The following is a 26,726-nucleotide window of genomic DNA, read 5'->3' as shown; positions in this document are numbered from 1 at the left end:
ATATATATTTTTTTTTTGTTACGGGGGATCGAATTCAGTACCTTATGCTTGCAGCAGGTGTGGTGTTGCTAAGTTAAATCCCCAGCCTGAAAATAATTTCATCCTTAAAAGAATAAAATACTGGCCAGGGATTTAGCTCAGTGGTTCTACCACCTGCCTCACAAGCGCAAGGTCTCAAGTTCAATCCCTGGTACCAAAAAATAAAAATAAAAATAAATACTGAGGAATAAACTTATTAAAAGGTATACAAGACCTGAGTACCAAAAGCTACACAACACTGCTGAGTCAAACTGAAGAAAATTTAAATAAATGGAGAGACATTCCATGTTTATAAACTGGAGACTCAATGTTGTCACTGTGGGAATTCCTCTCAGATTATTTATAGATTCAATGCATTCCTATCAAAATTCTGGCAGATTTTGGAAGGAAATTGTCAAATCAGTCCTAAAATGTATACGAAAATGCATAAGCCCAGAATTTGAAAATGCTTTGAAAAAGAACAAAGCTGAATAACTTAATATTACTCAATCTTGAAAAAGAACAAAGCTGAATAACTTAATATTACTCAATCTTAAAACTAACTACAAAGCCAGTAATTAATCCAGAAAGCGTGATACTAACACATAGATAGGCAGATAGATCAATGGAATAGAACTATGAATTCAGAAAGAAATCCTTACACTGAGAGCTAATGGATTTTCAATAAAGGTATCAACATAATTCACATGTAATTCAATGGATAAAGGATAGTCAATTTGATATACACATACAAAAAAAGGAAGAGAGGGAAGGAGAAGAGGGAGGGAAGGAGAAAAGAAAAGGGAAGAAAGGGAATACTATATAATTTCGACCTTTATCTCACATTATATATATAAAAATTAATCCACAATGGATTATAGACCTAAATGTAAGATCTTAAAGTATAAAACTTCTAGAAAAAAAATGTAAGATCATTTTGACCATGGCTTAGGCAATGAATTCCTAATGACAGAGAAAGAAGAAAAATCATATATGAGAGAAAAATATTTGAAGGTCATCTGATAAAGAATTTATATCCAGAAAATATAATGAATACCGGCAACTCAATGAGAAGACAAATAACCCAGTGAATATGCAAATATATATTTTGCCAAAGATTTACAAAGGGCTAACAAGTACTTGAAAAGATGACCAACTCAATTAGTCTTTAGAGAAATGTAAATTAAAAGAGGTGCCTTCATATACCCACTAGAATGGCTACCAAAAAAAAAAATCAGACAATAACAAGTGTTGGAGAGGATGTGGGTAAACAGCAGTCTTCAGGCATCACCAGACGGAACGTAAATGTACAAGCCCAAGGAAAATGAAAGCATATGTTCCCACGAGGACATGTGCATGGACATATGCATGGAGAGCAGCAGCATTCATAATAGCCCCAAGGTGGAAAGACTCCAATGTATACCAATTCATAGTCAACAAATTAAATGAACTACCAACCAACACACGCTACAACATAGATGAAAACATTTTAGCATAAAAACACTATGCTAAAGAATCCAGATGGAAGAGATTATGCATTGAATGGCTCCATTTATATGAAATCTCCAACAAAGGCAAATTTACAAAATCAGAAAATTGACCAGTGTTTGCCCACTGTCAGGGTGGGGACAGGGATCAGAGGTAAACAAGCACAAATGGGATGGAAAGGTTTTAAAACTGGATTGTGGTGATGGTTGCATAACTGTAAATTTTCTAAAATCACTCAGCTGTGCATTTACCATGGGAAAATGCTATGGCAGATCAGTTATACCTCAGCAAGGCTTTTTGTACTGTTTTTTAGAAGACAGTGAATGTGAAAATCCTTCTTAAATCAAAAAGGAGAGCAGCTGCTACTACAATGGTTGTTGATGTTAAATGCTACAGTGCTAAGCCTTTCTCCCACTGGAAACTCTCCAAATGATAAACTTGACTACACACTTATTTATGTTCTCTGAAATGAGTTCAGATACAGCACTTAGCACAGTGCCTGATCTGAGGAAGCATTACACATTAACTGTTATTCTATTATCATCCTCGATGCCACCTTGAATGCTCCAAGAAGCTCGTCCTGGGTCCTCCAGATGTGGCCATCATGGATTCCTCCGCTAGCAGCTCTCAGGAAGCTAGAACTGTTCATCAGAGAGAAATCCCACTGAGAGGTGGCCTGCCCCATTTCTGCTACTGGACAGAACCTCTTCCAGCTTTTAAAAAGAAAAGCTGTCTTTTTTTTCCTTTTCTTATTTGTTTGTTTTTAGAATGATCTAGATCCCTGGGAAAGGCCACTCCTAGTGTGCTGGAAGTAACAGGGAGGTGTGAACATAAAGCTTTTATGTCTCAGTCCCTTAACTCTCACAGGTTCCTGTCCCTGCCCACCCAAAAGCTCTCTAGAACAGCTCTGAGGGCCACGGAAGTGCTGTGCTGGACTAGGTCCAGATTTCAACAACCCCAGACACACTGCCAGGGCCTACATTAGGTCTTGATGCTATGAAAGACGCAGGGACCTTTAGTGAGCCTGGACCTCAGCAAGGCCTCCAACCTACGGTTCCCCTCTTTCTCACAGGGCTATCCCACTATGTCTGAGATTCTGCCTCAGTTTCCTATCCTGGTGCTACCACTTCCTCCAGGTGAAACCTAAACCACCTCCCACTTCCTGTCTTCCAGAAACTGAACCCTATTCCCTGTACAAGTGTCAGGTGGGAACTGCTATGAGCAGTGCCCTAAAATGGGGCCTCTAGCATGACCCAGGAGGCTGCCACACCCTCAAGAGCACACTGTGCATCAGAACTCACAGCTAAGATGGGAATGTTCTGCATGTGCAATATCCAGTGTGGTAACCATTGGTCCCATCTGGCCATCAAGCACATCAAGTACGGCTAATGTGACTGGGAAAATGAATTTTTAAGGTTCTTTATCCTTAATGAATTAAATGTAAATGGCCACCTGTGGTTAGTGGCTTCTGTATGGGACAGCACAACTCTAGAAACTGAATACTGTCTGTCTTAGTTACTTTCACATCGCTGGGAGAAAGTACTCAGCACCTACAATTTAAAGGGGAGAGGTTTATTTCAGCTTATAGTTTCCAATGGGTTCAGTCCATGGTTGACTGGCTCCAAGGGTGAAATGTCATGGTGAAAGGGGATGGAGGGCAGCTGTGCACCTCATGGCAGCCAGGAAGCAGAAAGAAAAAGAAGACAAGGACAAGAATACAGCCTTTTAGGCCCTATCTTTTAACAGTACATACAGGGATGAACTCATCCATGGGTGAATCCACTGATGAGTGCAGTGCTGTCAAGATCCAATCAACTTCCAAACACATGAGACTCTGAGAGACATTTTAGATCTAAGTCACAACATTGGCCTACCAATCCCTCAGCAGGACCGCTTCTGCCACGCTGCAGGACATAGGGAGCTGGTTTCCTCTCCATCTCTGCAGCCCTCTGGCTGGGCCAGCAATCCTGACAATACAGAGACCTGAGAACTGCCCCTTCCATCTGTGAGCAGAAGATCTTAGCAGGATACCACACAGGGCAGGCAGACGCCAACCACAGAGATGAGCCAGGCCCCTGAGGAAAACGTAAGGCGTGGGTGAGGCCTCTTGTCGTAACTCTGAATAAATAATAAGCTTGGAATTTCTTTAATCACTTCACCACTACATGAAGAGTTAAGGCTCAACTGTGCACCAAATTTAAAATTAAGAGTCACATCAGACAAAAAAATGGGAATTATTGAAAAGTGCTTTGCAGGCAGGAATGAAATGCCAAATGAGGAATATTGGGTGCGACGAGACTAAACGGGCTATAACTGTCAGCTAAACAAGTCATTAACTGTCATTTCATGGAAATTTTTAAAAAGCAGCAGCACATTTGCGGACAAGCAGGGGAGTTGGCAGGGGAGAAATCTTTTGTGTTGGAACTGGTGTGTCCTTTTTAAAAGCCAGTGTTGGTGAATTATCTCACAGCATAATCACTCCAGAGTGAGAAAATCAATATGTACCAAGAAGTTATATTCTGCACGTCTCCATACTGAATTGGCAATGAGTTTTCGTGGCCCAATTAGCTCTTAACTTAAAACAACAGCACCTAGTCTCTTTTTTCTTCTGGGATATTCATTTACAACAAAATTGCAATGCTATTTCAAATCATTTTGGCGAATTCTCAAAGGACAGTCTAAGAGTCAAATATTAATGGCATAACATAAAAATGTTACTCTGATGATCATCATTGGGGAACAGTGCTCAGAAAGAAAAATTATGGGCTTGAAGATATCCTTAGTTAAAGGCTCTGTAGAAAAGGAAATGATTCTATATCCACACCAGGCAAATTCACATTTCTCACTGTTGTGGGGAAGCTGCTCATCAAGGTCAAGGTCAAGGTCATCCAGGTTACCAAACATAACCCTCGACCTGCTCACTCAGCAGCAGCATTCAACACACCTCATGGCTCACACTCCCCTAAGCCAGACCAGGAGCCTATAGAAAAGCAAAGCCACTCTGCTTTCTTCTAGGAGTTCCCAAGTTTCAGAATTTAAGTTTAAGAACTTCATCATTTTAAGCTGATTTTTGCAGCTGAGGAGAGGGATCTAGTTTTCTTCTTATCGTGTTTTCCCAGCACCATTTAGTGGAGAGACTGTAAAGACTGTCATCTCCCCAGTGTGGCACCTTTATCAAAAATCAATTAGCTACATGGGCCAGGGATTTAGCTCAGTGGTGCCACTGCCTGCCTCGCAAACACAAGGTCTCGAGTTCAATCCCCAGTACCCCTCCAAAAAAATCCATTAGCTATAAATGCATGGACTTATTTCTGGCTCAGTTCTCTGTTCTGTTCCACTGATCTAGTTGACCATTTTCATGGTGGCCTATGCTGTTTTGGTTACTGTCACTTTGTAGTATGTTTTAAAGTCAGGTAGAGTGATACTTCCAGCTTTGTGCTTTCTACTCAAGACTGCTGTGGCTATTCAGGGTCTTTTGTAGTTTCCCATAAATCTATGCCCTCCCTTCTATGAAGAATGTCATTGATATTTTGATTATATTGGATCTGTAGATCCCTCTGGGTAGCATGGACATTTTAACAGGAGTAATTCTATCAACCCATGAACACAGCATATTTTTCCATATATTGTGTACTCTTCAATTTCTTTCATCAATGTTTCGTAATTTTCATTACAGAGATCTTTCACTCCCTGGATTAGTCAGCTTTTCTTTTCTATAACATAATATCTGAGATTAGCTAACTTTACAAAAAAAAAGTGGTTCATTCAGTTCATAGCTTTGGAAGCTGAATGTCCAAACAACACAACACATATTGCAGCCCATTATGGCAGACGTGTTGTGTGTATGTGTGTGTGTCTCACTCTGTGATCTCTCCCTCCCTTTAATAAACCACCAGGACTTGATCCTGGGGGCACCACCTTGATGTCCTAATCAGATCTAATCACTTCCCAAAGGCCTCGTCTCTAACAAGATTAAGTTCCCACCCTCTTAATACCATTAACATAAAGACTTTGGGGGTTAAACCCATGCAGCACACACTCGGGCAACAGATCATACACAAACCACAGCACCTCCTTTCTGTTTCAAAAACAGGTGGAAAAGGGTTTATAAATGCTCTTAGCACCAATTAATGATGATACAAGACAATATGCTAACCACCCTGATTTGATCACTACATCATGTATACTTGTATCAAATTATCCCATGTACCCCACAAATACATAAAATTATTCTGAGATGGAGGAAGGGGGTAGAAGGGAGCAGAGAAGTAAAAAGAACAAAGATGTGTTACGCACATGTATCAACGCCCCATGAGTAATATAATCATAATGTACTGCAAACATGGACTAATAAAAATAAAGTTTTCTAAAAACTAAGATTTTTTTGTACATCAATTAAAAAATAAAAGAAAAACCAATCCAGAGGCATTTCCATCCTGCAAAGACCTCCGGGCACACTAGGCAACACCCCACACTGACCCAATGCACCAGTTATCTTCTGCACAAGCTGGGGAGAACAGCTTACCTTCCAATCATGGGTTTACCGTCAGCTTTGCTTTCACTACAAAATTAGACTAGCCAAAGTGTGATGAATTCACAGCAAATATAATCCAATAACCTCTCAACTGGTACTTGGGGATATAGTGTCTGTCAAGTTTACCCAATTCTGTCTGGCTTGGATTATAAAAATTAAGTCTCATTTCCTGACTGTGGAGCAATCATTGATGAAAACATCCCAGGACACACTTGGGGAGGAAGACATGATCCTGGTCACGGGTGATATATAACAAGGATGAGCAACTCAGAGCAGGAAGGGGACTCAAAGAGAATGGGCAACCAGAACTCTCCACGAGGTTCCAAGACTCAAGAACAAGCCACCCAGGCATTTCATCATCCTCACCCTGGGAAGGGGAGGCACCCAGAGGGAGCTCTCCACCATGCTATTTCCATGGCAAGAAAAGGTTATTGGGAATAAAGAATCAAGACCTGGGAGTCAAGAGGTTGAGATGTAGAAACAGCCCAACAAATCCACATTGAGAGCAGTCACAATGAGCACATAGCATTTATGATATATCAGGTGTCATCTAAGCCATATATACATATAAATTTTTTTGAGTAATCTTTATGGACCAATACTATTATTTTCAACTGTTCAAGGGTCAGAGCTTCATTTAAACCCAGGGAGTGTTGTTGTTCCATCATCCCATACATAACAAAATCTTTAGACACAGACACCCTGTCATCAGAGAAGGCGCCGTGCTGTGCACAAGGTCACAGCATTCACAGCTCTTGGTAGCCTGTTCAAGAAGTGACTCCTCCATCACAGGGAGCGCAATGTCCCCACCCCTCACCACTAAAACCACTGATGACTGGAAGAATGCAGGCAGAAGTTGCAGAGCCCTCAGATTGCCAGGCTAATTAGTAAATATTGACAGGCATCTGGCCAAATACACAGGAAGAACAAACTTCTCAAAATCAACTGATTGATGGAGCCCTGCTGTGTGGAATGATGTTTTTTTATCAGCTGCACTGCTTGGGATTGATTCTAATCTGCAATGAAGGGCTAGGAAAGGTAGGTGTTCCAAGTGGGTGCAGAATCAACACAGCTCAGGAGGAACCTGGCCCACTGGCAACAGTTTTCTTAGCCCCTGGCTCAAGTCCCCAGGAACCTTTGGAAACAGCCCAATTGCCCATCAAATGGTGACTGGATAAAGAAGATGTGGTTTTTTTTTTATAAAATGGAGTACTGCTCAGCAATAAAGAACATGAAACTAGAGATACTTATAGCTAAGTGGATGCACACTGAGGCCATACTCTTAAGTGAAATTCATAGGACACATGTGTAAATACTGAAGTTTCTCTGGTGTGAAAAACTAAAAGTGTAAATAAGGATCAAACTGTGTAACTGATATTGTATAATAGGAAGAAAAGGTCTAAAAAAAGCAGCAGAAGTGGGAGGGGTAGGGGAAAGGTAAGAAGGGAAAAGAAAAAATATGTAAAGAGGAAAAACATGGAAACAAAGTCTGTGCAAACAGGGAGGGGTGGAGAGGCTGAGGGGAGGGCTGGAGAATGGGGGATAATAAGACCCAAGACCTGTCATGTAAAGGCAGAAGATCTCAATCATGAATGTAACTGTACTGTACACCTAAGATATCCCAATAAACTTAATAAAGATAAAAAAAGAGGAACTTACTCAAAGCTCCTCAGATGAGCTTTGTGGCTGCGTACAGCTGTGTATAAAATCATTCCTCTCCAAGTAGTCTTCCTGCCACCCTGAGAAAGGCCTAGGCTACAGTCTCACTGGGGTTATCATCTACCTGTCTCCCCAAGAGCATCCCAGGCAGGTGTCCCCTTCAAGACCGTGACTAAGAAGCCTCAGGCTGCAGAGACCCCAGCCTTGCAAAAAGAAAGGCAGAGCAGAAACTGCTGACGAGCGATGCAGCAGCTGTGACGTCACTCGAAACACAAGGCGTCGGCCAATGGTTGTGCTTTACTGGGTCCTTGACGTGTCAGGCATAGTTTCACAGTTTTCCAAGAAAATAACAAGCACAAAATACCATGGGAAATTTTTCTTAAAGGATTGGGACTGGAACTGATAAATGATCAATTACAACAGAGGAAGAATAACAGGTATCTGCCCAAAGAACTCCACAAAAGAACTCTGGAGCAGACCGGCTGAGCAGACAGGTGAAACATCACAAGAACCTAAGCAAAAAGGAAGACCAGCAAGGCATCAAGGAGACAGGGAAACAGAACACATGCGCTGTCAGTGTGATACTTGTGTATGGATGTGCTTTCTCATGTGTGAAAACTGCCTTCGGTGTGATAACCGAAGCCAAGATTATTTTTGTGGTAGTTTTACTTGTATTCTCATTGTAGTTTACATAGGGACTTATTTCTGTTGTTATTTTTTTAGATTTAGTAGCAAACAAACAGTTAATGTAGAGAATGTTGATGTTTATTCTAAACACACATTACATATTTGATATTTTATTTTACCGATACTGCATTTTCCTGGTGGGGCTCAGTGTATAACATAGGAAGCTCCTGACAAAAGAGGAAGACAAGAAAGGCGAAAAGTATGGCCGGCCAAACAGGACAGGAAAGCTAAGCACCCGTGCTGCCTGTGTGAGCGAGATGTGCATGTGGAGCGTGCTGCTGTCATGGGTGAAGACTGCCTCAGGTGTGACCACTGAAGTAAAGATTACTTCTGTGGCAGAGTTTTGTGTGTATTTTCACTGCAGCTCACATAGGAATTTATTTCTGCTGCTATTTTTTAGATACTGTAAGCACGTAAACAGTTGATGTTGAAAACGTTGTGTTTATTCTACACACTCATTACATATTAAAACAATATTTTGTCCTGTTAAGCACATATTAATATAATAAAACTCATAAAATTAAAATAATTGAATAGAAATACTCCTAAAATATAAACATAACACTTTTCTAAAAATTTACTGTGATGCCACCAGTTAATCGAAGCTGAACAGATTTCCTAAGTGAGGTTCTTCCGGAAGTCTCCCCATGACAGTGCTTGAAACTCCAAGAAGGGGGACGGCGGCTCTACATTCCCAAGTACCTTTCCCTCACACTTCCGGCTCTGGAACATGCAGTGTAGGGAATGCAGCTCCCCCAGGCTGCCTTCAGATCCGCTGCTCTGGCAACCTGGACAGTCATGGCACTGGCTGCATTTTCTCTGCCTTCTGTCCAGCATCATTCGGCCAGCTAGACATCCTTGGCTACGTTTCTTGGCTGGCTTCCTCATCTGTAACATGAGACCAATGACCGCACCCATTCCCAAGGGTGGATCATGGGAGAGAATTCATCAGAACATGTACTGTGGCTCATTGGCAGGTAGAGCAGTAGTAGCAACAGTAGTAGTGGAAACCAGGTATCATGCACACCTGTAATCCCAGCACTCAGGAAGCTGAGGCAGGAGGATCACCATGAGTTCCCAAACTACACAGTGAGACCCTATCTCAAAAACAAAACAGCAAAAATACCAAAAAACAGTACTAGGGAATCTCATCATTTCTCTGGAGTCAAGCTTGGAAAATGCTTTCCCCAGAACCTACCTAGAGACCTGCCCCAGGATACAGCACATTACCTTTCATCGTTACCAGCCTGGCTCCTCCAGGCGAGGGCTTTGGTGATCAGCATTTACAGGCCGGCAATCACCTGACTCAAGTAAACACTCTCACCATGCTGGGGCAGTGATGGGGGCCACACCCAGTGCAGCAAGCCTGGAGACTCCTCTCTACACCCACTGGGAAAAGGAAGCCATCAGCCAGCTCCCTCAGTTCCTCTGCAGGGTAAGCGTGGCACAGTCAGCACGGAGGACACAAAGTACACCCGAGTGCCAGAGTCACATGCATTCAAGGCCAGCCTCAGCAGAGTTTGAGGGCAGCCTGAACTATATAGGGTGTCCCTGTCTCAAAAAACAAAGCAAACAAACAACAAAAAAAATAAATGCTGTCTAAGCATTATCCAGAGGGGAAGACTGAGCCGGGCGTGGTGGCCCATGCCTATAATCCCAGCACTCAGGAGGCTGAGACAGGAGGATCGCTGTGAGTTTGAGACCAGCCTGGGCTACGTAGTGAGTTATAGGTCAGTCTCAACTACATAGTGAGACCCTGTCTCAAAAAAACAAAACAAAACAAAACAAAAAAACAGAGAGGAAGATCAAGGCAGGAGCCCACTACCTGTCTTTCTTCCAAGTTTTTCAGTCTTTACTCTCAATGTGTATTTAGACTATCCTATCTACTAGCAGCCTCAAAGGTGAACACCTGGGAATTCTGAGACCACTGTCCATTCAGGGTCCAAAAGCCCAAGAAGACAGGATATCCTGAGATTATCGGTCCAAAACTTCCAACACTCTGTATCAAGATTCCCACTTGGGCCATCTTGAAAGAAGAGTAACTTTAGATGAATTCAGAGGAGAAACTAGGTCTGCTCTATTCTTGAGGTAATATTAGTTCATTTCCACTCTGACCTTGGTGTAAAAAAGGCTTTGCTAGAACTAAGTTGCAAAAGAAAAGCTGATAGAACTGACAACACAATTTTAAAAAAAAATCTTCACAGAAAAAACAGACAAAAACTGGAAGAAAGTTTTTAATGTGCACCAGGGACAAAAATACTTATTTCTTTAATAAATACAGAACTCCTTGCAATCAGTGAGAACAATTCAACAAATGAACAGTAAAATAGGCCAAGGACAAAAATTATTTAGACAAGGGAATTCATTGCTTCTAACCAAATAAAATCAGACTCAATCTCATTCAAAATAAGACAAAGAAAAGTTAATATCTCATTGAAATTTTTTTCTTATCAAATTGGCAAAGATAAAAAGTTTGCTTAAGCCAGGTACAGCAGTACACACCTGGAGTCCCAGTTACTCAGAAGGCTGAGGCAGGAGAAACCCTTGAGCCCAGGATTTTAGGACTAGCCTGGGGAACTAGTGAGGCCCTGTCTCAAGAAAACAAAAAGAAAAACAAAAACTTTGCCTATATCCCAAGGTATGGGGGGCAGGAGTTGGAAACAATCTCATTCATTGAACGGTGGAAATAGGAATGGGTATGAACACCACAGAGAGTAATCTGACATCACTTAAGAAAACTTAAAGTACACCTACCTTTGACTCCACAATCTCATGCTTGAAATTTATCTAACAAATATACTGCGTATCTGTAATGCCACCTGTGAACAAGCAGTAACTGCGGCATTGTTTTTAACTTCAAAAACTGGAAATTATCTAAAGGTCCATCAACAAGGAGTTCAACAAATAAATTCTATACAGTGAATACTCTAGAGCTATCAAAAGAATGAGGCACCCACATACATGCTGATTTAAAACCACTGGCGCAGGTCGGGGATTTAGCCCAGTGGTTCCAATGCCTGCCTTGCGAGCATAAAGTCCTGAGTTCAATCCCTGGTACCAAAAACAAAACAAAACAAAACAAACAAACAAATAAAACCACTGGCAAGACACACTGTTAAGACAAACACAATGTTCTTTCTCCCTATTTTATTAGCATGTCTTTGAGATACAAAATAAATATGTTCACGTGGGGGGAACTGGTTCTCATCCTTACCACATTTGACCCTTTTTACTTCCCCCTCCTCTCTCCTCCCTTCCCCCTGAACCCCCTCCCAGCTTGAACAGTCTGTTTCCCTATTTCCTATCATCTCTTTTATTTCACTCTATAAACTATGTACACCTTGGGTTTCTCATATAAGAGAAATCGTGCCATGTTTAACCTTTGGTGTCTGTTTTAAAAGGACATCCTGAACCTCTTCATGGCACGGAGGACATAGTGGTGACTGCTGAGTGGGAGAGGATTTTCTTCGTAGAGGCCCTTTTGTACTTTCTGAATTTTATACCAACAACTTTTAGCCAATTTTGACCAAAGGACTCTAAAAAAATGAGTCTCAGCAATGTCATACACCTGTATGTACTGATAGCAAAAATGTCTATCATGTTATTAAGTGGAACAAAAACAAGTTCCAGTCAATGCAAACAGTCTAATCTCATTTATATTTAAAAAATTTGTGGGCAGGGGATTTAGCTGTGGTTCTGGCGCCTGCCTTGCAAGCACAAGCACAAGGACCTGCGTTCGATCCCCAGTACCAAAAAACAAAAAACTTTGTTGTGTGCTGGTATGTTTACAGATACATAGAAAAAGATCTAAAATGAAACACACAATTAGATTTACAATGCTCTTCCTTGACGTGAAGTGGTACTGGGGTAAGAAAGGAGGAAAGAATTTGGGTATGGATTACCTTTAAAAATGTGTGTTTTAAATTCCTTAACTCTTTGTCCATAGCTTTTTGTTTTGATGACTGCACTCTTTACTTCCAAAAGTTCTATTTGGTTCTCTCAAAAATATTCGAGGTGACTTTTTATAGCTTCCTCAAGTGAGTACGGAGCTTGTCTTTTGTTTCTGTAAACACGGACAGCACATATTTTTAAATCCATGTCGGATAATTAAAACATCTGAAGTCTCTGGGCATATTTCCGCTGTCTCTCATTTTTGCCAATTCTCATCCATTATGCTGTCTCTGTGCTTAGTTATTTTTGGCTGTGTACTGTTCACTGTCCCTGAAAATTATTTATGGGAATGAAGGTAGTCAGGGCAGCTTTTGACTAAGGTCTCTGGATCATTCAAATCCCCTTGTGCTCCAGCCTCACCCTTCCATCCAGCTGCATCTTGGGGCAGGAAGCCCAAACCCTCGAAGCCTAAAGTCCTTCCTGTGAGATGGGGACTCGCAGTCCTGTCAGCCTGATGCGGGGTGAGATCGCACACAGAGGAAGGCACTCCCTGCATGCCTGGACACTCTACATCTGAGAGTCTTACCCATCCCCAGCCAGGGGTGACAAATAGGAAAACAAAACAGAAAGAGCTGGCAGGCTCCACGCAAGCGGCCCCAATGATCCCTCCAGCCCCCCTCTGGCTGCGGTTCTTGTTCACTCCTCTGTCCTGCATGAGATAAATGCTTGTGCCAATGACCCAACATTCCTGGGCCTTCAACAGTCCATTACTTATCTCAAGGAGTAGCGTGGACCTACTCCACCTCACCGAAACCCTTCTGGGGTCCATACAGCCTTAAGAGAGAGAGCAGCAGCCACATTCCCAAGCCCAGACCTGGGACCAACAGGGATGCAGAGTTGGGGGCATGTGGGCACGGGAGAGGACTCACAAAACAAGTGAATCTAACAAAAATAAGATTCTGTTTGAGAAATACGAAGGACAGATACGGCACTCACTGGGGCCTTTAAAGAGGAGGCCAAGCAGCCTGGCGGGTCCATCTCCCCACATGCCAACTCTTTCCAACACAATCCATGGGCCAGGTGTTTCTCCACTGTCCTACTATTTATTCTGTATGTCCCCTCCCTGTGGTACACTGTGACTGTCACACTTGATGTCAAAGGGACTGCAGGGCCCAGGCAGCTGCTCAGCTTCTTGTCTGAGGTCACCATGCCCCATAGGGACACGCTCGTCATGTCGGGCCTAGCACAAGGCTGATGCTAATGTGGGGGGCAACAGCGACAGCTCAGCAAGGGAGAGGGAAGGATGCCGAACACCTGCGGAAATTAGACACAGCACGAGGGAAGCGACAAGGAAAGGGCTTGTGAAAAGCTTCAGTTTTTTGCTTCTAATAGGCCCTGGAAATGGTGGCATAGTGTCACTGAAAATTGTCATTATCTTAAGCAGATCTGCTATGTCTCTGGCTAAAAGGCCAGCTGTCTCTCTGACATACATGTATGTGCCCCCCACCCACCCCAACACACAGCAGCAGTGGCAGTGGCAGCAGCCACAGCACCTGTTGTCTCAATCAGAACTGCCAGCCGATGTGGTCAGGGACACGTGACAGAGGGACCCAGAGGACGACTGCTAGCAGCCAGGGCACGCTGGTCTGCGGGCAGGAACCGTGGTCTTCACCAGATGCCCGGGTATTCCAAGTGTCTCACTCCCCACTGTCCTCAATGTCCTTTGAGAGCCATCCTGGACTTGAACATGCCTGACCGACAGCAACTCTCATGTCCCAGCTGCCCTGCAGAATCACTGGGGCCAAGACACGCAGGGCACAGTTAGCAAAGGTCCACAGTGCTTCTCAGAGATTCTGGGATTCTGTCTCCAACGGGAACCACTGCTAGGCCCAGCTGGGGACAGCTGATCAAACTGCTTCCCAAGCATCACCTGAATCACCAGAGCTCATCAGAACACACGTGTTTAGCCCCAAGTGGTAAGTCAGAAAATAGAGGCAGAGAAGAGGAGGATCTGCAGATTGAGAAAGACTTGAGCAACACTCACATTGCTGGGGTGTGCAAAATGGTACAGCTGCCCTGGAAAATGTGGCAATTCCTTATAAAATTAAACACACAGCTACGGTAAGACCCAGCTACTGCACTTCCAGGCATTTATCCCAGAGAAATAATAATGTATCCTGTACACAGACATGACAGCAGCTTTGATTCAAAATTACCAAAAGCTGGAAATGGTCCAGATGTCCCTCAGTGGATGGATGGGTAAGCAAACCACACTGCATCCACACCATGAAATGCTGCTCTTCAGAACCAAGCCAGCATCTTTCCTACCTTCCCATGTCTGGCACAGCATCCAGTCCTGAAGGCTGCTGTGTCTCAGGGAGCGGCACTCACACCCCATACCCTTGCTGAAGGGGCAAGACCGGACCTCTGGGCTTGGAACCACACCTTCCCACCTGCTCTGGTCTCAGCTGAATGGCCCGGTGCAACAGAGAAATCAACAACTGGCAACCACGGCCAGGTGACTGTCAGATCTGAATTGGAAAACGTGAAGATAGGATGCCTGTTACGGGCACTTTGTGCAGCTTGGGAACAGAAAAGAGAAACTAAAACATAAAAAGCCACTGTAGAGAGGAGAAAACAGAGACATGTAGATGGAAACAAAGTATCATGAGACAGAAGAAGAACCAGACAGGTCCCCAGAGCCATCCGACTTTCTTTTAGTCCCTCCTGTAAGACTCCCTCTTTTATTGAGTGAGTCCTATGACTCTTACTTTGTCGTAAGAGGGGAGGAGAAAAGAGGAGAAGGGGAGGAGCAGGGCAAAAGGGGGCATCTAAGGTTCGTGGGAGCCACCGGAAGCTTCACTTCAAGTGAGCATCCAAATCGGCTCATAATCCCAAGTCCACTCCAATCCATGCACGATTAACCCCCAAATACCACAGCTCTGTGACTAAGGACTGTAACTGACATTACGCAATTCAGTATTGTACCCGAGTCCCCCAACTCCATATGGAAAGGAAACTGTCACCATCTTCCCTCAAGTGGCTCACACAGCTTTAGGAACATCAGGCCCCAGAGCTGAAGTATGAGTGGCATTAGGACAGCACCCAGCGGAGTCTGCTGAGGACAGAGGCGGTCTCGGGCCCAGGAAGAAGCTGGTGTGACAGACAGCGAAGTCCAAGGCCACAGGGCCAGGGAGACCTGTGCCATCTTCCGGGGACACAAGCAGCTACCAAACTCTTCCATTGGGCTGTAGATGTAGCTCAGGGATAGAGCACTGACCTAGCATGCAGGAAGTCCTGGATCTGATACCCAACACCAGCAGCAGGAAGGGAGGAAGAGAAGGAAGAAGAAAGGAGAAAAGGGAGGGATGAAGGAAGTGACGCAGAAAGAGAGGGGCAGGGAGGAGAGAAGGAAGAGTCACCCTCTCCCACTCCACACCCATGGCGAGCTCCAGTCTGCCCAGTGGGGAGTCACTCTCACTCCTTACCCACAGGGCGTACAGGCCTTACAAGAATGTCAAGGCCATGCCTGACTAGGGACTCCAGAGGCATTTTCACACTCCGATCAATCGTGCTTAGAGAGGCTGCCCTTGGGGCCTTCTGACAGGCAGGAGTGCCAGGGACTGTGGAGGAAGAGCCGTGCCAGCCCAGGAAGCAGGACAGTTTGACCAAGGCAAACTAAAGGGGCCACCTTGGCCGGGGACCAAGATGAATGAATGGGAGTCAGCAACAAACAATGCCCGAGTGGAGTCGGCCGGACAAGGGAAGTCGAGGCACTGCATCCTTGCAGTTTTGTCTTTCCCACCCTCCCTCTCTCCTTCTCTGCTTGTGTGGAGCCCAGAGCATCCCAAAGGACCTCTGGAGGCCAGAGCCAGTGGGTAGGGGAAGAAGAAAAAAGGAGGCCCAGGCTCCAAGCCCTAATGGCTAGGCTCTAGGCCCTGGTCATCAGCAACTACACCTGCGACTGGAGAACAGAAGCTGAGCGCTCTGCTCACGAAGGCCGGGACAAAGAGGAGGTGCACAGTGGACGCCACTGGACAGAGATTTGGGGCCCACTCAAAGGCCTGCTCTGCCGCCTCCCACCTGAACTCCCAACCGCCAAGGCCCAGCCCAAGGTCCTCCCCACACCCTTCGAAGCTTCCCCTTTGCACCCTGACAGAAAGTACAGGTGGGATGCATGGGAAGGAGCCCCCAGGTCTCCCGGAGTCTACGTAGCCCTGAGGCTGCCGCACTCACCTCTCACCTCACACGGGTCCTCTCTCTGAGGACAGCGCAGCAGCACCGACCGGGGCTGGTCTGGGGAATGTAATGCCAGCCTGGAACACAGCTGGCAGCCATAACCTTGTGGCAATAACAGAAGCCAGAGAAGCCAGGAATTTTAAGGAGGATCCTGAAAAGTTAAGTCAGACTGTATAATGGAGGGGCTCGAAAAGGAAGGTGTCGCTGTTTTGCCAACAGGGCGACGCTGTTCATTAGCTGGCACTGCCTAAGCAAAAAGTGGCCTGTACCACATGGCCATTTCTAGCACTTCAAGACAAATGTGCTCAGCTGTCCTCTTCAGATTTGCTTCACTGGAGCTGCCAGAAAATAGTTTTCACTGGGATCACTGGACACATGTTGGCAACCTTCGCGCAGTATTTACTCAGATGTTTCCACTCAGGCAAGTCCCCGAATGTCTGTCTTCCCTTCACTTTTCTTCCTCACCAGCCTGCCTGACCTCACGTCATGCTGAACACTGGCCGTCTCAGGACCCGTCAGGGAAAGCGTCTGACTGTGACCTACACACAAGGGACATCCAGAAAGTCCCACTTATCAGCAGCTGAGGGTGACTATCCCCAGGCTAAGTGGGGGCTAAGGAGAAACTGAGGCAGTAAGCAGACTTTGGCAGACCAAAGTGGCCTCCCCAAACAAAGCCACTCAAGATAGAGCCCTAATAAAACTGTACTTAGTTCCCCTGACAGATGACTAAAGATGCCTACTATGCATCTGGAATCATTCTAGGCACAAAGGACACACTATAGTTCCTGCCCTCGTGGAGCTTACATTTGGGTGGGGCACACAAGTGATCCCCCCAAAAGGCAACCGATATTCCATACCAATGACCCTGAGGGCTGTGAAGGGAAACAGCCAGGCACCAGTTGCCGCAGATGTGAGGACAACTGGTAGGGTGCACAAAGACAGGCTCCCTGTGACGGCAAAGTCTGCAAGAGACCAAGAAGAGCCAGAAGGGTGGCAGGGGAGAGTGAGACAGCCCAGGGGACAGAGAAGCTTCGGTGGGCAAGGAGGTTGAGCAAGTCAGAGAAGGTAGGAGAGGGCTGCAGGCCCAGGGTCACATGCAAAGGCCTACAGGGGGGCAGACAGGTAACACGAGATTAGAACCTGTGAGCTATAAGAACAGGACAGCAGCCACCTGCCCAGGGACACTGCCTGAGGACACACTCACACCCCCCCAGGGGGTGGCAACATAGCCACTCAGAGCACAGTCTGTGCTCACAGGCTGCCAGTCCACACCCTGAGTCTTACGCAACCCCTCAGTATCCAGGTGAGGGCCTGCGCCTGGGGAAGAATGGCCTCAGCTGGGGCTCGCCAAGTACACAGACGGAGCTAAGCTCCACCGGCCGCCCCCGTGCGCCTTCTGGGCGCTAGGAACAGGCCTGCTCCCTCCTTACCCGACAGCCCTCAGAGGAGGGCTCAGATCCCTTGGGGTCAGTGCCAAGGACCCCCAGTCAGCCTCCTTGGGGACAAGTGCCCACCGTGGGGACCCCGTGTAAAGTCATCCCAATGTCCCTGGGTCCCAGGCAAACTACTCGGGAAGTAGGCATGGTGCACACAATCACATACAAGGAGTGACTGAAAAATATGATAAAGGGAACATTGCCATTAATCCCCCTCTCTCTGAACACATTTATCACACCTTTCTTGCCACTTTCTGAAACAGTTCTAGAAGTTCTCTTCTGTAAAGGTCTTATGATAAAACATACGGTGACAGCTTCTGCCAACTGCCATCCAATGGAAAGGCAGGCTGGGAAAGACGTGATGGTGTGTCCGCCTCCACTGTATTCACCAGAGCTGGCAATGGTTCCCCAAAGCCAAAGTGACTATGAAAGGTCAACATTTGGAACTGATTCAGAATATCAAGGCAGCCATGACAGTGCAACTAAAGACCCTCATGAAGGAGGACTTCAGAGCCGCTTCAGAAAGCAGCAGGAATTATGGGATCAGTGTACTGACGTGAGAGGGGTGGGTTATTTTGAGGCAGACTTATGGCAACGTCTTTTCTGTAATAATTTTTTTTATTTAAACACATGCTGTATTTGTCTATCATTCCTTGTCAGTGAATAATTAAATGCCACATCAGTTACATGCTCCATTGGCTGAGCTGCAGGGGAGAGGACAGGCAGGCGAATGACAGGAAACGCCTTTCTCTGGCAAGGGCTTTCCTGCCCACACCTCCTCCACCACAGAGTGTGCGAAACACAAGACTTTTCCTCTCCACCCTTGTTTGAGGGCAGCATTACTTTCAGAGCCTGGGGAGCAGCCCTCTCTCGGGATGTGGACAGGCCTCCCCTCAAAGGGCATTCTGCTCACTTGAGTTGAAGAAATGCTGGGCTACCCAAAGCTAAACTTCTGCAGGACTTTGTGGAGATTTCAGTTTACTGACATTTGATCCTCCAAGCAGAAACATCCTAACACTATCACTCACCAAGCACCTCTGAGCCGGGCACCGTGACCCGTCATATACCCGTCAGTGTCCCCACGGCCGTCATCACCCCCATCTCACAGAGCAGCTGTTCACACGAGGCCTTTGTGAGGAGCTGAGAGGGGGAAGATAATGCTAGATGTTATTCTGCCCTGAGGACTCCCGAATCCCCAGAGCTCCCTCTCCTGGGGAGGTTTCCAAGCCTCTCATTAGCAGCAGGAGCAGCGGCAGTGCCTGAGCCCAAGTGGTAGCAGGACCTCACCCTCCTCCAGCCAAGGAAGCAGAGGGTAGAGAGAGAAGACGCAGTGCCCTGCCTTGCCCTGCTGAGTCAAGCCCCGTCCCAGCTCCCTCCCGCCCCTGGAGAGAGACTATTCCAGAGAGAAGGAAAGCCCTGCTTCTCATGGGACCTTCCCCCCAGGACGGTGCGGTGGACAGGCTGGGTCTTGGGGCAGCCTCTTTCTCACCCCACAGGACGAAGGAGCAGGCTCTCCTTCCCCTACGGCAGACAAGCAGGACAGCCAGGGCCCGAGGGGGCCCTGTCCATACCAACCCACACCCTTCACCCTCAGACTCGGCTTCCACACATCCTCCGTGAACTTGGGGCCTTTGTGTCTGCTTTCTCTGGGTGTCAAGGCTGCAGGGGACGTGGGTGGAAAAGAGGCCACCCTGGGTCTCCTTGGCCCCCATGCCTCTGGTGCAAAATGCACACACCTGCCCTGGCAGGACCTGTACTGTTAGGAACATGCCTGCCTGGTGCTGGCGAATGAACACGGTCCTCACGCCAAGCAGTCACCAAGGTCCACAAGCCAGCCATAAAAGCCTCTCGTCTGTGAAGCCAATATGAGAGAATAGTGGAGAACACTAAACACCTCCTGTGGTTGGGAGCAGCAGTACAAACAGCAGAGAACAAAGAAATCCAAATTAAATATGGTTTCTATTACACTGTTGAATTTTACTTAAGAAAAAAAAAGGAAAGAATTTTACAGGCTTTCTCCACAAGGCCATGTGCTGTCCCAGTGTTTCGGGGCATACAGGGGGAATGGATGGACGCCCGACTTTGCTGGTGGGTTCTGGGGTTTTGCTCTGGCCATGCCTCTGTCCTCTCATGCCAACATGGAACCTTGCTAAGGGACACCTGCCCAGCCTCTCCCATCCTGTGCCACTGAACCAATCACACCCAAGAATGTTCCCACCACGGTCCAATCACCTGCCCTCAGGACAGCAGGGCCCCAGGACAGACTGCCGGAAAAAGGACTCTTAGGGGTGGCTCCCACAACACAAGGGAAGGGGGCAGCTGGGAGCAGGCCTGGGCCACCCCATCCATCACCACTCTTTTCTTCCATAGTGAGGGCGACACTGGGCCTTAACAGGGTGACTTGGGCACAGCAGAGAGAGGCCCAAGCTTGACACTGTGACATGTCACACCTGCCTGGTCTTAGAAGGCATGTGGATTTCCTCAGGACACACAACACAGGCTGAGGCTGAGAGCAGTGATCATCCTGTGCCCCAACTGCTGATTCCAGGAGCAGGATCTGGCAGCTGTGCAAAATCCTAGGGGAGGGGTGGAGTACTTTTAGCAGCATTATTCCTCTTCTTGCTCATGACCCTGAGAGGGAGGCACAGTCTGAGATCTTGGTCCTCACCTGGGAATGAGAGGTGGCCTGTCCTGTATAGGATGATACAGAGAATCCCTTATACCCCATGCCATGGTGTGAATATGGTTTGTCCCCTCCAAAGCTCACACTGGAGTTAATCTCTATCGTGAGGCAGAAAGAAAGTGGACGTTGAAACTGACACTAGAGGTGGGGCCTTGGAGTGATGGGGACTAGACAAGGTCCTCAGGGTGGGGACCCATGTTTGATCCTCGTGGCTGTATAAGATACACACGCAAACACACATGTGTATGCACGGGCTCACATGCACTCCCTGATTCTTGCCATGTGATGGCTTCTGCCACCTGGCAACTCTGCAAACAAGGCAATGACCAAATTCAGCCCTTACTGTAGATGAGGACTATGAGCTGGAATAAGCCTCTTTTCTTTATAACTTTTCACCTGTGGAATTATGCTATTACTCACAGAAAACAGACAGAGCCGCCCTGTCAGAAGTGCTTTCCAAAGCCAGGCATGGTGGCGCACACCTGTAATCCCAGCACTTGGGAGGCTGAGGCAGGAGGATTGCTTCAAGTTCAAGCCAGCCTGGGCTACATAGCAAGACTATCTCAAACAAAACAAAACAAAACAACAAAAAATAAACAAACAACAAGAAAAAGCTCTTTTCAAAAGGCAGAGTGGGTGGTCCCAGAGTATGAGAATAACTCCACCTACACCATCGTTACTGTACTTGGAGTTTAGGCTCACTGCTGCCACCAAAACAGAAAACAAGGGTGCCTAGACACCCACATGCCAGGAATGGCACTAAGTGCTGCCTTGGGCGCTGTCCTGTTAATGCCCTGAGGTTAGGGCTATGTGACCCCATTTTACAGGTGTGGAGACTGATTCCCAGAGGGGACACAGGGCAACGATGAGGGGCTTACCACGTGCGGGCGCTGTTCTAAGCCTGTTCTCTACATGAACAAACTCATTTAATTCTCATAACCACCCCAGAAGATGTGTGAACTGTTATCATCTTCACTTTATATACAAGAAGACCAAGGAGCAGAGTTCGGTAACTTGGCCAGAGTCACCTAGCTGGTCAATGACAAGCTGCCAGGGACCCAGGTGCCAGGCTCCCCAGGTCTGAGCTCTTCGCCACTACACCATGTGGCCTCCTCCAATGACTTCTCAAGGTCACAAGGCTGGGGTCCAACTTCCCTTCCCCTCCTGGCAGCCAATCTTCCTGCCATACCCTCTCTGTTTCCCAACATGCACCCCAATATGCTGTCCTGCCCCACGATCTTCCCCTGCTGCCCACACACCTCTTACCACTGTTCCTCTCCATGGGATGAAACTTCACCACCCTGCAAGGCCCATTGGAAGCACCATCTCCCGCACGAAGCCATCCTCCCTCTGGTCAAGCGCATGGGATCCGTCAGTGCTCAGGCCTCACACTGTGCCAACTTTCCTGTCAGGTACCCTGTCAAGACTCTGCCACCTGCCCCACACACCGAGGCCCACGAAGCAGCAGCTTGACAGGACCCTTGAGTCACCCACAGTGGCCGGCACCGTGTCATGCAGACCTTGGCAAAAGCTAACACAGGGCTGGCCGCAGGACTGGAGGGCCCTTGGGTGCATGCGGGACCACAGGAATGGTTCCTGCATCGTCCCAGCTACAAGCAGACTGCGTCAGGGCTCGGCCTACAAGGGCTGCTTTCACAGCCCCTGTCACTAAGCTGGAGTGACAGTGTCTCAGCCACGTGACAAGGACAGGGAAGCTGGCCGTCCCGGAGGAGCTGCTCTCCACTGCATTTCCAGCTGGGCAGAAATGTCTTTTCTACTGCTTTAGACACTTCTGATGGTGACACAGCTAACACTGGGGTCAGGAAGAGATGGGGCCCCCAGGTGTGCAAGTGAGGGGCAGAGAGGGGCTGCAATCTGTGGAGGGCACAGGGACAGGCAGGTGTGAAAGACAGAACGGGCCAGCCAGTCACTTGGGACCCCTCGAGCAACAGAAAAGAGCAAGTGCCGACCAAAATCGGAGCTCACGGGTCCCACCTGGAGACCCCTCCATGCCTTCTAGGACACTGCCCTGCAGATGTGGCTTCCAGTAGCACCACTCCAAGGGGGACAGTCAGGGGACAGCACCTGGGCTTACTAACCCCAACCTTACCCCAGCTGGGCCTGGTCCACAGGGCTACAGCAAGGGGCCTGGAAGAGAGGTGTGGAGGTCCCGTGGGCCTGCATGGTGTCAGAGGCAGGCTTTCGGGTCTGGACCCCAGAATGGGCATGGGCCAAGAGGTTGGAAACCTGGAGGAGACCCAGCTTGCTTCAGGTCCAGCAAAGTGGGAGGACCAAAGTGGGAGCTCTTCGCTTTCCTCTCCTGCCAAGAGGGAAACTACAGACTCTAGGAAACTGTACCAAAGCACGCTGGCAATATTGGGGCACAGGGAGTCAGCACAGCCTGCACTGTAAGGATCACCTTGGGAAGCTGTCATGAGAAACTAATCCTAACAAGAGAAAATCATCTGTATGAATGTGGGCATTCATCCCAGTTTATGGTGCTAGAAAGAAAATCAGAAGCACCCAGTGAGCAGAGAACAGGGAAGTGGTAAAGTGAACTAAGGTTTGTCTTCTCGATGGAACCATTCAACACATTTTCAAAGGCTATAATTATATAGAAAATGGTGATATAGAAATTATATGGAAATTATATAGCAAGCGTGACACGAACTGGAAAATCACTGTACAGCTTTACTTGTGCCATTTCATTTTTCTGAATTGGAATGAAGTTCAATTTCACATCTTGATATATAAAAATGTCTCTGAATGACCTAAGCACAAACTATAACTTCTACTTTGCCTAAATGTATAAAATGCTGCATGTTGGGAAACATGAGGAGAAGATAATCAAGGAATTAACACTAATGATGTTAGCACCCCCCCCCATTTAATGTTGTTCTCAGACACTTTAAGAATGGATGTTGCTTTCAAAATAGAAAAATAAGTAAATGGGGATGGGGATGCGGCTCGGGGATAGAGTGTTTGCTTAGCACATATAAAACCCTGAGTTAGATTCCCAGCAGCAGAAAAGAAAAAAAAAAAAGGAGTGAAATATATTTTTTTAAACTTGCAAAGTACAGACAGCAAAGGAGAAAGTTCAAACACAGGAAATGAAGCTGTATTTCTGGAGTCCCAGACAGGACCCCCCAAATCCTAACTCCCCAGCTTGGCTGGATCCACCTACCCCATCCTCACTCATCTGAAGGGAAAGAATGCCTGGGAAGAAAGGAAAACAACTAAAACAGAAAGAATGTAGTTATCACACTAGAACAAAACCATCAACCAAAGCACAAAACACTAATTAAACAAAAACCTGGATACATAAAAGGCAGCAATAAAGAACCACGATCAAGTCAAGTCAGTGCTAATGACGTCTGAAAACCTACGTGTCCTCTGGAAAATCCGGACATTCCATTCCAAAGGATGGCCCCAGGGAATTGGCAGTGTGGGTAGCTGCAGCACAGCCAGGCTTCCTTGCAGAACAGCCCCGAGGCCATAGGAATCCCCGCGCTGCCCGGGTCACTTCCTGGCTGTGGAGTGTTAGGACTTCCTCCTAACTCTTCCCTTAGCAAGTGGGTCTTAGGCATATATAAAAACCAATCTCCAGAAGTGCATTCTCATTCAGCTAAAGGACCCAAGAAAAGACTGGGTATTTGGGCTAAAATTCCTTCTATCTGTCATGCTACCTGCAAGGCCCAGAAAACTCAGCCTGTCCATAGCAGAGCTCCTCTCTGCAGACATGGCCCCAAGCAAATCCTGGCCTCCTGGCAGGACAAGACCAGGAGGGCAGGGTGGCCTTCCTTGATAACACTTCTTACTGGCTAGGGCAGCTGGGCATTTCCCTGGCTTGTCACCTGTCCTTCACCATTCATGGCCTGGTCCTCCCCATAGTGGGGTGGTGGTGGGTGGTGTTTGTCTTCCTGCAAACTAGGGAGTTGTCTTCTACCTCCCACTGGGCCCTCTGGGGCACAACCTGGGTGACTCAGCACCCCGTGGAAAGGGACCTACAACTAACAGGGGGAGGGAGGTAAGGAGAAGGGCAGTATGCTTCCTCCAGACCCCTGCTGCCCTTTGGTCACAGGCCTGTTCAGTATGCAAGAAAGCAGCACTGGCCAGGCCCTTAGGGCCCAGCTTGTCGAGCCATGGAACTCTTTGACCATGAAATCCTACACCAAAGCCTGAGCACAATGGACAGTTAGGTATAGGGTGAGCACATGGGAGAGGGGGTGTGGATAGATGCGTCTTCCCCTGTCTCCTCAGAACTGGGCAAACCCTAGGGGTGTACCCTGGATCCTCAGAACACAGACCAAAAAAGCTCACTGGTGCAGCCCCTCACTCTGCAGGTAGGGAAACTGAAGCCCAAGCCACATGCACAGCTGGTAGCAGAGCTGGAACCAATGCCTACATTTGCCTTCCCCCTAGGGTCTAGGAGAACAGGGACCCACCCTTCTCAAGTCTGAGTTGCCCATTGTACCTGCACTGGGCCTACTCAGAGAGGCCCATGTGAGCCACCCAATGGGACAAAAGGAGCTGCCATTTGAGAGGCGATATCTAAAGCCAGGCAGACCTGGAGCAAATCCCAGCTCTGCCACCTAAATGGTCATAGAACTCTGGGCAGGGGACCCAACCTGTCACCACTCAGGACTGGGGTGGATATGCTGAGCTGACAGAGTTACACCTGGACTTCTGTAAAGCATCATGAACACTACCTCTTCTCCTTGTGCACTCCTGGCAAGCCTGTCTCCTCTGTCCTTCAGACCCTGCTCACTGGAGCCCTGGAGTCCCTGCCTTGCAACAAGAGAACATTTAGGGGTGGGGACAGTCCCAGCTACTATAGACAGGTTTGCTTCTCTGGGTGATATGATACCTGCCAAGAGACAGGAGGTTCAACTCCTGAGTGTCTAGTGGACACTTCCTCCTGACTCCTCTTTTACTTCTGGTCTGCTGGGCGAGAGCAGCAGGCCTAAACCAAATGGCCTGGCTGTTCTCTGGGCTACCCAGGCCTGCCAGGTCTGTAAGCCAGAAGAAAATCAACTAGGCAGAGTCCTGATAACTGCTGCCCTGAGGCCTCCGCACACATTCCTCACCCCTCAGGCCTTAGGTCGTGATCCACCATGACCAGACGCTGAGTGATGGCTGGGGAACAGAACCAATCAAGACCACTGGGAGGAGAATCCAGCACGCAAAGGTGACCCCTAGAGGGATTCCAGTTAAAGACAACTGCTACTGTAAGCAACCTGCCACAAGCTGCACCCATCAACAGACCGGACAACTGCACCTCTCCTTTCCTAAGGGGACAGAAGCCAATAGATCCTTTTAATACACATTAGAGTTTCAAAACAAGTTCTGCCAGGTCTATAATCTGTGCTTCTTACGTCTAGATGTGAGCTTTTAAAATCAGACAGGTACAGATTCAAACAAGACAGAACATCTTTGGACGGTAGCTCTGTCATTTTACAGATGAGCAAACTACATCCTGGGAAAGTAGGGACAGGAGGAGGTGCTGTGTGCAAGGGCCAGGGGCAGAGCTGTAGCCCTGGCCCCCTACACCCAGGGACACCATAGTCCACAATTTATGCCATGTCCTTATGCCTGGAGCTATACAACCCAGGGCCTGCCTGTGAATCTTAGCACAGGGAGCCTTGTGGCCCATGGGCTGGCTCCTTGCCCTCTGTCTCACATCTCAATGGAGCTCCTCCTCTGGGGCCAGGAACTGGCTGTGCCTGAGCAGGGAAATGTACACAGAGTCAGATACCTGGGGCTTCTACTCCCAGCACCCATATTACCTTTGGGCATGATCTGATGCATGGCGACAGAGAGGAAGAAGATGGAGTCGCTGTAGTAGGTCCCTGAGCCAGCACTGAAGTGCTTCTGCATGGCCTCCACGACAGGGAAGAGCTTGTCCGTCAGCACAGCCACATCGTGGAAGATTACCTGTAGTGGGAGCAGGAAAACCCCAGAAGTCAGCCAATCAGACCTCACCTCGGGCTGTAGACACTGTAGACAACCCAAACACACCTGCACCCAGGAGGCAGAAACAGAGAGGGCCTCTCCAGGGTCTTCGAGCAGGAGCTAAGGGTGGGTGGGGGGC

At 47.4% G+C, this 26,726-nt stretch overlaps 1 protein-coding gene across 2 annotated transcripts in view; it reads right to left on the bottom strand.

Annotated features, from left to right (window-relative positions):
- The window catches only part of Xxylt1 (xyloside xylosyltransferase 1), a 127,755-nt gene that overhangs the window by 87,188 nt on the left and 13,841 nt on the right, over positions 1-26,726 (bottom strand). For both annotated transcript variants that reach the window (XM_019207499.1, XM_010624552.2), the window contains exon 2: positions 26,422-26,569. In XM_019207499.1, coding sequence (XP_019063044.1) covers positions 26,422-26,512 — 91 coding nt within the window. In that variant the 5' untranslated portion in view covers positions 26,513-26,569. The remainder of the gene's footprint in view (positions 1-26,421; positions 26,570-26,726) is intronic.

The sequence above is a fragment of the Fukomys damarensis genome, unplaced genomic scaffold (genome assembly GCF_012274545.1).
Source record: "Fukomys damarensis isolate Sample0158 unplaced genomic scaffold, DMR_v1.0_HiC HiC_scaffold_12, whole genome shotgun sequence".
NCBI classification, from domain to species: domain Eukaryota; kingdom Metazoa; phylum Chordata; class Mammalia; order Rodentia; family Bathyergidae; genus Fukomys; species Fukomys damarensis.
This window is presented reverse-complemented; position numbering and strand designations above follow the sequence as displayed.